This window comes from Microtus pennsylvanicus, chromosome 9 (assembly GCF_037038515.1).
Source record: "Microtus pennsylvanicus isolate mMicPen1 chromosome 9, mMicPen1.hap1, whole genome shotgun sequence".
Taxonomy (NCBI): domain Eukaryota; kingdom Metazoa; phylum Chordata; class Mammalia; order Rodentia; family Cricetidae; genus Microtus; species Microtus pennsylvanicus.
Window position 1 is genome coordinate 106,974,916 of NC_134587.1, and position 10,951 is coordinate 106,985,866.

At 41.5% G+C, this 10,951-nt stretch overlaps 1 protein-coding gene across 1 annotated transcript; it reads right to left on the minus strand.

The window, feature by feature from the left end:
* Nucleotides 1–411: 411 nt before the first annotated feature.
* LOC142857885 (uncharacterized) lies at nucleotides 412–9,043 on the minus strand. Its single transcript, XM_075986961.1, has 3 exons — nucleotides 8,935–9,043; nucleotides 3,741–3,889; nucleotides 412–3,557 (listed from the first exon to the last, which is right to left on the minus strand). Exons 1-3 carry the CDS (start codon nucleotides 8,935–8,937, stop codon nucleotides 2,024–2,026), a joined length of 1,686 nt encoding a protein of 561 aa, XP_075843076.1. The 5' UTR covers nucleotides 8,938–9,043; the 3' UTR covers nucleotides 412–2,023.
* Between the last annotated feature and the right edge of the window lie 1,908 nt (nucleotides 9,044–10,951).

Below are 10,951 nucleotides of genomic sequence, written 5' to 3' on the forward strand. Positions count from 1 at the left end.
AGAAGGATAATATCCTCCTCTGGTCTCCAAAGGTGCACACACACAAACACCCACATACACCAATGTTCCCACCACACTCACAATTCTTACATACACTGCACGTGCACAAAATACTAAACTTAAAATAAAAAAGAACATGACTTTCTGATGAACAAGTCAGATATGGTGTGTAGATAGACTTATTCTGGAATCCATTACATTCCATGTGACTAAAGCTGTGGTCCTGGTAATCTCTGGCCAGAGCACACTTCAGCCAGTGGGAAGCATCTTCTGGTAAGAGAAGTGAGGGGAAATTATGATAAAAAGCTATAACATAAATATGAAAAATTTATGTAGGAAAAGAGCATTAGTTAGTAGGATTTTGACAATAATGACTCAAACATGAAAGGAAAAAATTGAAAAATTGTGAAATTGATCTCTTTTATGATTATTTTGCAGATATACTGTCCATATATGAAAAAGATAACACATATCAATGTATACATTGTTGAAAACAGTTAAAATATAGAATATGTACAGAAATCTAATTTGGAGAAAATATTAGAAGTGAAAAATAGCTAAATCCACTTTAAAGTCATTTGTTCTGAATTTATATACATGACCTATAACAAAAGCCTCATAGGAAAATCCCAAGAATTAATAACTTTTCATATTTGTGAGTACCAAACTTGTCTGTATGGAAGAGGACACCAACGATTCTCTCCTACCATTCTCTGCCTATTGCTTGAGACATGGTCTTGCACTAACCTTGGAGCTCGTTTCTCACCTAGACTGGTTGGTTAGCAAGTCCTTCCTGCATTACTCTCTACTTTCAGTGCTAGGGAGACAGAAATGTTTGGCCATATCTGGCTTGTTACATGAGTACCAGGGATCTGACCTAGGTCCTGATGCTCATCCACTGAGCCATTTTCCCAGCCCAAATTAAAATTTTTTTACATGTTCTTTAGACAAAATTATTTTAAAACTACATAAAATTAAAACCACTCACATATTAAAAAGACATTTCAACATTTTAAATTAAAAAACAAAAAGTTATTAAGTGAATTACCAATACTGAAACTATAGATTAAGTACATGCAACTAAGTAAACCTTAGCAATAACTTCACTTAAACATTTACTTTCAAGAATAAAATTAGAAGCACATAATTTAGATCCACCTAAGAATGTGCCATTGACAAACATTCATAAACATTACAACATTTCCTTTGAAGTGTGCAATTTCTAAAGCAGTCCATCCATTATTTTATGCTAGGCTCTTCACATTAGTTCTGTTAATAGAATCCTTCTACATCAGCCTCTGACACATGCTACAAATGACGATTCTACTTACAAGGTTTTGATTGTGTATGTGCTGGCCAAGTGAAGACTTATAGATTTCTTCTGATCACTGTGTTCTTTGTGTGTGTGTGGTGCGCATTCATGTGAGGATGAGTGTTCATGTGTGTGGCTCACATTATACTTGCAAGGGGAGGCTAGAGGTTGATGTTAATGTTGGAAGTCTTCCTTAATCATTCTCCACTTTACTTTTTGAAAGATCTCTCACTGAACCTGTACAGATTTGAGACTAGATAACCAGCAAGCTCAGGGATATTCTGTCTCTGCCTCCCTTGCACTGGGATTGCAGGCATGTGCCACCACGTCTGGCTTTTATATGGGTAGTGAGGATTTAAACTCAGGACCCACACTTCTGTCGCTGGAGCTATATAGACTGAGCCATCTCCCCATCCCCTTAGTGGTTTTTTTTTTTTTGAAACTGAACAGAGGCAAGTGGAGATAATCCCACATCTTTACATTAATACAGGTTAAATTCGTTAAGCCATCATGCTTGCTAGAAAAAGCTGGCAATAAAGGAGCTCCCTTTGTTCCATATTTAGAGATACTCTCCAATGTGTCTGCACTCATGTTTTTTGAAGCGAACCAGAACATGTTAAGGCTTATTCACATTGCTTATAACCATATATTTTGTTTTTTAGTTAATGAGATTAAAACCTATTCAAAGAGGAGAACGTCTTCCAATGTAGTTTACACACAGTGCATCCTTTCATGGTATCGAAGAGAACCATGAGTACTGTAGGATTTTCCACACTGTTTACATTCATAGGGTTTCTCTCCAGTGTGAATTCTCTCATGGCATCGAAGGGAACTGTGATCAGTGAAGGCTTTCCCACAGAACTTACATACATAGGGTTTCTCTCCCCTGTGAATTCTCTCATGGCGCTGAAGTGAACTGTGAAAAGTGAAGGCTGTCCCACACAGCTTACACACATAGGGTTTCTCTGCACTGTGAATATTTTCATGGCAACGGAGAGAACTGTGATACATAAATGCTTTCCCACACTGTTTACATACATAGGGTTTCTCTCCGGTGTGAGTCCTTTCATGGCAATGAAGGGAACTATGAAACGTGAAGGCTTTTCCGCACACCCTGCACAAACAAGGTTTCAATCCGCTGTGAATTCGTTCATGTTTTTTCAATGCGCTGCTCAACACAAAGGCTTTCCCACATTGCTTGCACCCATAGGATTTCTCTCCACTGTGAATCTGTTCGTGGTATCTAAGAGCATTGTGATGCATGAAGTTCTTCCCACATTGCTTGCATGCATAGGGCTTCTCTCCACTATGAATCCTTTCATGGCATTTAAGAGAACCTTGGCGACTGAACGCTTTTCCACACAGCTTACACACATAAGGTTTCTCTCCACTATGAATCCTTTCATGACATTGAAGAGAACTGCAATCAATGAAGGCTTTCCCACATACCTTACATTCATAGGGTTTCACCCCAGTATGAATTCGTTCATGTCTTCGCAAGGCACTAGAACAAGTGAAAGCTTTTCCACATTGCTTGTATACATAGGGTTTCTCCAAATTGTGAATCTTTTCATGGCATTGAAGGGAACTGTGATCACTGAAGGCTACCCCACATTGATTACATATGTATTCTACTCCATTATGAGTCTGTTCATGACCCTCAACCTTACTCAAAGAAGGAAAGACTTTCAGAAATTGCTTGCATTTATAGGGTTTCTCTCCACTATGGGTCCTTTCATGGCGGCGAAGGCCACTGGAATAAGTGAAGGCCTTACCACACTGCTTACATGTATAAAGCTGGTCTCCAGTATGTGTTCTTTCGTGTGTCAAGAAAGAACCAGAAGAGTGAAAGGCTTTACCACATACTTTACATATATATGGCCCATGTCCATCATATGTTACATGCTGTTGGATACCAGCAAGAGTCAAACAATCTTTCCTACTCTGCTTTAAAACACAAAGTTTTTCTTTAGTATGCATTCCTTCAGGGTCATGAACATCACGGTGTCCACTAAAACCGTCCTCAGTTTGCTTACATTCATAACTTTCCTCTTCTGTGTGAGTCTTTAGATGTTCCAGAAAGCGCTGGGGAGAACTATAGACTTTCCCACAGTCCTTATAAGAGCCTGGTTTCTTGGCATATTCTTGATTCTCACATAGTTTGTATCCAGTCTGAACTTCAATGGCAAGAATTTTCCTTAAATTTTCATCATCCTCTTCAAGGGTCTGATCTTCCTGATTTTTGCTGGAATGGAGACCCAGAAAAATCACTTTGAGTTAATCCAGCACTATATGAAAGTATTAGATTCTAAGTAGGCTCCCGATACAACATGACCATGACTGGTTTATTCATCAGAATTTCTGTTTCTGTATGAAACATGGAGCTGCACTGATCAGCAAACACTGATCTGATTCTCGTGGACTAAACGAGACAATGATTTCCACCTTACCTACGGCAGCCAGGTTCCTGAAGGTTTCCTGCATCACATCTCTGTGCAGCTTCTTTTGGGAAGAATTCAGTAAAGCCCACTCCTCTGAGGTGAAGTTCACAGCCACATCCTCGAACGATACAGACCCCTGAAAAATGAGGAGGGGTGAGACATACTGGAGCACTCTGCTCATGTGCACAGTGTTTACAGAATGGTGTACTGTCTAACTGTTAAACCCAGGTAGTGCTCATCAGCGTTCTGGTCAATGCCCACACTCTAACAGTATCATTCCAATGCTACGCTGAAACTATATTATAAAGGAAAAGCTGATGCCTGGTATGCTGTTTGGTCATCCAGAAAGTCTGTTTAATGGTTCTTCACACCTCTCATAAAAATCCTACTAGGCCAGGCATAGCAGTACATGCCTTATTCCCAACACTTGGAAGGCAAAGGCAGGCAGGTCTCCTTGAGGTCAGCCTTACATAGTGAGGCTCTGTCTTAAAAACATATCCCACTAGTAAGTATCCATAATAGAGTTAACACCAGCTATATGGAGACTATTCTTAGAACAGGGCTTGGAACAGTGCTTGACCCTCAAGCATGAGGGCCTGAGTTTGAACCCCCACAAGTAACATAAAATTGCTGGACATGGTGGAACACAGCACTGGAGATTCCAGATGAATACAGATGGCTCCCTGGTGCACACTGGCCAGGCAATCTAGTATACTTGGTAAGCTTCAGGCAAAAGAAGGTCCTTTCTCAAAAGGTCATTTCCAAGGAATGACCAAAGGCTGTTCTCTAACCTCCACATGCATAAGTTTTTTAAAATTATTTATTTATTTATTTATTTATTTAAGATTTCTGCCTGCTCCCTTACACCGCCTCCCATTTCCCTTCCCTTTCCCCGATCAAGTCCCCCTCCCTCATCAGCCCAAAGAGCAATCAGGGTTCCCTGACCTGTGGGAAGTCCAAGGACCGCCCACCTCCATCCAGGTCTAGTGAGGTGAGCACCCAAACTGCCTAGGCTCCCACAAAGCCAGTACGTGCAGTAGGATCAAAAACCCATTGCCATTGTTCTTGAGTTCTCAGTAGTCCTCACTGTCCGCTATGTTCAGCAAGTCCGGTTTCATCCCATGATTTTTCAGACCCAGGCCAGCTGGCCTTGGTGGGTTCCTGATAGAACATCCCCATTGTCTCAGCTCCACATGCATAAGTATACACATGTGCATGTGTACTTGTGTAAACATCTGTAAGCATACATATAAAAAAGATACATTTCCAACTTTCCCTGGGGTCTGGGTACTGGCATTTTGGATGGACCTCACTAGCCTACCTGTGGAAAGGGGCTCACTGTTTTAGTTTGAGACAGCAATATACTACTTATTTAGCTCCCATTGTCCCTCTAAATGTCCGCAAGCTTCTGACATGCTTATCAGAAGGATCCTACTTGATCAGAATGAAAATATGCTCTGGAGGATTAGTTCCCAAGGAGCTGGTCTGACGGATAATACAGAACAAACACTTCATCTCTCAACTTCTTCCTTAAGAAGCTGCACATCTTTGTTTGCACAAAGAAAACTTGAGAAGTCTTGTACTTGACATCTTATTGGCAATCAAATAGTTTGAAAGCCCTATGAAGGATGATCTGCTATGATAATGTGAAAAGACTTTAGTTTTTCCTCAAAAAGGCTAAGAGAAATAGAAACGAGGGGAATGGCATTGTTAGAAGAGGCTTACTGACAGATATATTTAGAAAATATAATTATTTCTCAACACATCTTTATCCAGTTGACTACTAACCCAGAATTTCCTTTATCAGAAGATCCCTACATATAAGTAAAGAGGAAGTCCATAAAGAATGTCCCATGTGGGCTGGAAAGATGTCTCAGCGGTTAAGAGCATTGCCTGCTCTTCCAAAGGTCATGAGTTCAATTCCCGGCAACCACATGGTGGCTCACAACCATCTGTAACGAGGTCTGCTGCCCTCTCTGGTCTGCAAGCATACACACAGACAGAATATTGTATACATAGTAAATAAATAAATAAATAAATATTTAAAAAAAAAAAAGAATGTCCCATGTAAATATATATGAACTGAGTATCTTATAGACAAACAGCACTGGGCAAAAGGGTTTAGACAAAATAACAGCTTGTGGTGTCAATACCCTGATAGCACAAATAGATCACCCAGAAGAAAAATCAACCAAGGGACTTCAGCGTTAAACTGCACCATAGATCAAATGCACTTAACAGCATTTACAGAACAGTCCATCAAAAACTGCAGAACACACATTCTTCTCAGCATCAGATGGAATATTTTCCAAAACACATCACATATTAGGTGATAAAGCATTAGCAAATCCAAACACACAGACACACACAGACACAGACACACACACACACTCAAAGCAACTAACCAAAATAACAAAAACAATACCCCCCGCAACTCAAATATACTGTGAAATGCTTTCTTACATTGTATCAGATGAAAACTGTCAACTTTCAAAATGTTTAATCTGGAAAAAATATTAAGAAACCCAGGGCCAAGAAGACAGATTAGCATAAAGGCCTAATTTTGATCCCTAGTTCTCACCTAAAAAATTATGCATGATGCATACACCATGTGCTGGGGACTTGTAAGACCTGTAGTTGTGAAACCATTCTAGGAAATAAAGCTAATTGTTTTGTAGAATGAATATATGATAATACAAATAGATGAAAAGAAACCTTTACCAAATATAATGTAATGTTGAAAGAGAGGCTAAGCCGGACAGGGAATCGGGAAGAGGTAGGGACTGGGGATAAATCTGGAGTTAGGAGAAGCGAAAGTAAACATGATAAAAATACATTGAATGCATATAATAAATCCTCAAAAATTTCAGTAATATGGGTCCTCCTGTATCAATCAAGAAAATGTAGCACAGGCTTGCCCACATGATGGAGGTATTTTCTCAGTTGAGGGTCCCACTTCCCAAATGACTGTAGCTGGTATTAAGCTCACATAAAATGAGCCAGTACACACATTAATGGCAGAAATCAACTTAATACATTCCAGGACAAATTAATATTGACTTGGAAACGTGCACACATTTCCCTTTCCCGTAAAGAATCAAATTATACACTGAAATGGGAATGATGACAGTCAAGTGTTTTGACAAATCATAGTCAAGTATCTTTCGATGTGTAAAGTTTCCTTTAGATATGCAGAAGTAGATTGCCATACAAAATCAAGAATTAAAAAGCTAATAGACATAGAAGCAAGAGAGCCTTTGATAATGTTCTATTCCACATCATGCTCAAAGCTCAGAATCTAGTAGAAACGAGAAGCATACATTAAGCTAATAAAGGTTTTCATGACAAACACATGACTAGTAACAACATGCTAACTAAGGGAAAAAACAGACAGCATTTTCTCAACGATCAGAAAGAATTACTAGGTTACTACCCGTGACTCTTCTTGAATATAGTACTAAATTAGCCAGAGCAATTATGCAACTAAAAGCAATAACAGTATATGAATCAGAAAGAAAGTGAAACTATTCCTGTTTCAATACACAGAAAACCATAACCAGGTACTATAGTATACACCAGGAATCACAGTACATGGGAGGCTAAGACAGCAGGATTTAGAGTTCCAGGCCAGCTGGGGTACATAGTTATATTCTCTGTGCAAAAAACAACATATCCAGCAAAACCTCGAACAGATCAAAAGATTACAACAGGCCCTGGAGAGATGTTTTAGAGGTTAAGAGTACTGGCTGCTCTTCCAGAGGTCCGGAGTTCAATTTCCAGCAACCACATACATGGTGGTTCACAACTATCTCTAGTGGGATCTGATGCCCTCTTCTGGCATAAAAGTCATACATGCAGATAGAGCACTCAAATAAATAAAATAAATACATGTCTTTAAAAAAGCACTTGGGAGGCAGAGGCAGGCAGATCTCTGTGAGTTCGAGGCCAGTCTTGTCTAAAGCCTGGTATACAAGAGCTAGTTCCAGGACCAGAGAAACCCTGTCTCAAAAAACCAACCAAACAAACAACAACAAAGCACCAAAAAGGCTTTTTGAGATTATAAACTATTTAGGAAGGCAGGAGGGTACAAAATCAACAGGCAATGCCCAATACATTTTCTCCTAGTGGATAATGAACTATCTCCCAGAGATACATTGTCAGGAAGTCATGAATAGACAAACTAAAATGTCCAAGACAAACCCCACTGATTAAGTGAAAATCTTCAACAAGGCAGTTATAGGTCACTGAAGCAACTACAAAGAGAGAGAAAGAAAGGGTGTGAAGGTGGGTGGGTAGGGAGGTGGGGCAGTGTGGCAGTTTGGGGAGGAGTTGGGAGTGACAAAAGGTGTGATCAGAATATATTGCATGAATCTTTTTCAATAAAAAAGGCAAAAAATTAAGAAAGAAATTAAACAAGACGTTAGAAGAAGAAACACCTACCATGACTACGGATAGGAGAATCAGTATTGCAAAAATGAGTCAAAGTAATAATATATAGATACAGTGACATTGCCATGAAATTATCACAACATTTTACACAAAACTAGAAACAATTCTCTCTTTTTTTTTCTTTTTCTTTTTCGACTTGGCACTTGGCTCCTCTGTGTAGCCATGGTTGTCCTGAAACTCAGTCCGTAGACCATGCTGGCCTTGAACTCACGGAGATCCGCCTGCTTCCGTGCTCCACCAAACCTGGGTTAAGAAACAATCCCCAAAACTTCATGTTTCCTATTACCTGATCTCAAAACACACTGCAGGTGAGAAAACAAACGGAGAGAACGGAACAGAACAGAACCCTACAGAATACTGCATAAATACGCAAGGTCCAATGGAAGCGCAGAGAACTCAGAAATAGTCCCAGCGCATCACAGACGGCCACACGTCTCCATTCCGTGTTTCTCAGAGGACCCGGGGGTCGCCCGGTCCGGTAAATTTGGCGGTGTGGGGAGGACCTGGGAACTGAAGGATCGCAACCGACAGTCATCGGATGGGGACAAAATCGTGGATTTTAGAAACGGTTTCCCATGAACCGGAAAGGCAGGGAAACAAAGCGGGCGCGCGTCGCCCCGCCGCGGCCCGAACCCGGCCACCGCGTCCTCGGGGAGCCCGCGCGCAGCTGCAGAGGCTCCGCCGCGGTCCCCGCGACCTGAGCGGCCGCCCGCCCCGCACCCGGGCGCTCACCATGGCTGCGCTCCGGGCCTCCTGCGGCCTCACGCGGCTCCCGGCTGCAGCGCTCGTCCATCCGCTGAGGTCCAGCGACCCGGGACGCCCTCAGCGGACCGGACGGCGCGGCGAGGGTGGTGCCAGGAAAAAAGTGGCGAGTGACGGTCTTCCGTTTCGCTCACGGGATCCCGGTAGGGCAGCTCACACTGGCCGCTTCAGCTGTCCTCATGATTACTCGGGGGTCAGTGTCACACCGTGCGGTTGAACAGTCCGGGACTCCCTGAGCTACTAGGACAGTACTAGGGCGGATGAGGAAAGTCTCACTGGTGCTCTTGATTCATACACACGAGCCTTTGTGACAGAATAAGGGATGCCAACCCGACAAGCTGGAACCAAATCCCGCGTTCCAGCCACAGTCGTTCTCAGCCCAGTCTTCTCTCCGTGGAAACCACCTGACCTTGGATGTAACTGCTTCTGTGCAGAATTTGCCTCTGACTTTGCCCAACGGCCACCTGCTGCTTTTCTACACTCTGCACCTCTCCCACTTTGGAAATGAAATTACCAGTTTGTTAAGTGAATTACAAGATTGGTGTTCCGTGGAGACAATCCACGTGTTCAGAGAAGAAGTTTGCTAGCTCAGAACACACTGAAACAGGGACAGCCTCATGCCAGCCATTCTTGAGCAATTTGAAATGAGGCAGGTTTGTTTCAAAGTTTTCAGACTTTCTCAAAACTTTTCATTCTACCCATTTGCATTAAAAGATGAACATGCCAAGAAGAGAATTTAAGCATTCAATGCATATGGAAAGTAGAGTAATATGCTAGCAGTATTCCACAGAGGGAAGAAAAACATTTGAGTTCTTATACAACAGCCTACTTCATTCACATTTGCAAGGACTGAGAAGGCAACAATATCTTAAGCCCGAGAGCTAACACCAATCCATAACACGGCATCCTCTCTGAAAATGTTTCATTACAAAGATGATTGTTGATCATGGACGAATTGATGTTTATGCTTCAAAGCGTTCAAGCACACCCCTCTCCCATTTCACTAGAGACTCTGGCTCCATACAAATCTTGCTACTTCAACGTTCAAATGACTCAAATAGGCCCCATCTTCTGTTTTCCCCTCTCCATCTCCTCCTGAGTGTTGTAGTATTTCATGATCATGATTTACATGTTAGTCTAAATTATTCATATTCCTCAGAACTTCAAAAGATCATGAAATCGGGGCTGGAGAGATGTCTCAGCAGTTAAGAGCACTGGCTGCTCTGCCAAAGGTCCTGAGTTCAATTCTCATCAATCTCATCAATGCCCTCTTCTGGCCCGCAGGCAGAATATTGTATACACAAAAAAAGATCATGAACTCAGAACCTTGTAAACCTAAGAACCTAGTAGATCATGCCGCACTGAGTGTTCAGCAAAGGTTCCTGTCCCAAAGTTCATGCTGAACTATGCTTTTTTAAAAATTAACTCTCTGGTAGACCCAGTGAACACCAAACACTTCCTCTGGCATATCCAACTGCCTCAAAAATGCCCGTCTTCTTGATTGCCCTTAAATCCCTGAGTGAAAAGAAAAGACAGAATACACAAGAAACCTGTTTAGGGGCTTATTAGAAGGGGGACATGTACAGGCCTGGTAAGGTCGGTGTGCAGAGAGAGAGCATTAAGTGTCTCTCATGACTTGGAGTCAGTTCATTAGGGACTGATTTTCTTCATATTCGGAGTCAGTTCATTAGGGACTGATTTTCTTTATATTGTTTTAGAATATGCAGCCTTTGTCTCAAGGAGGATCAGTAGTTATAGCATTCAATTTCTCTGCTTCCGTAGCACCTAGATTGAGAGGAACTGAGATGAGTGAAGAATTTTTCACATAGCTTGCATTCATATTATGGTTTCTTTCTGTTGTGAATGTGTCTTTGGCATTGCAAGTGATTTATGAAGTCTTTCTTACATACCTTTCTTTGGTAGGTTTTCTCTCTACTGTAAGTCTTTTATTGAAGAGAACAGTGACTAGTGAAGGCTTTCCCACACA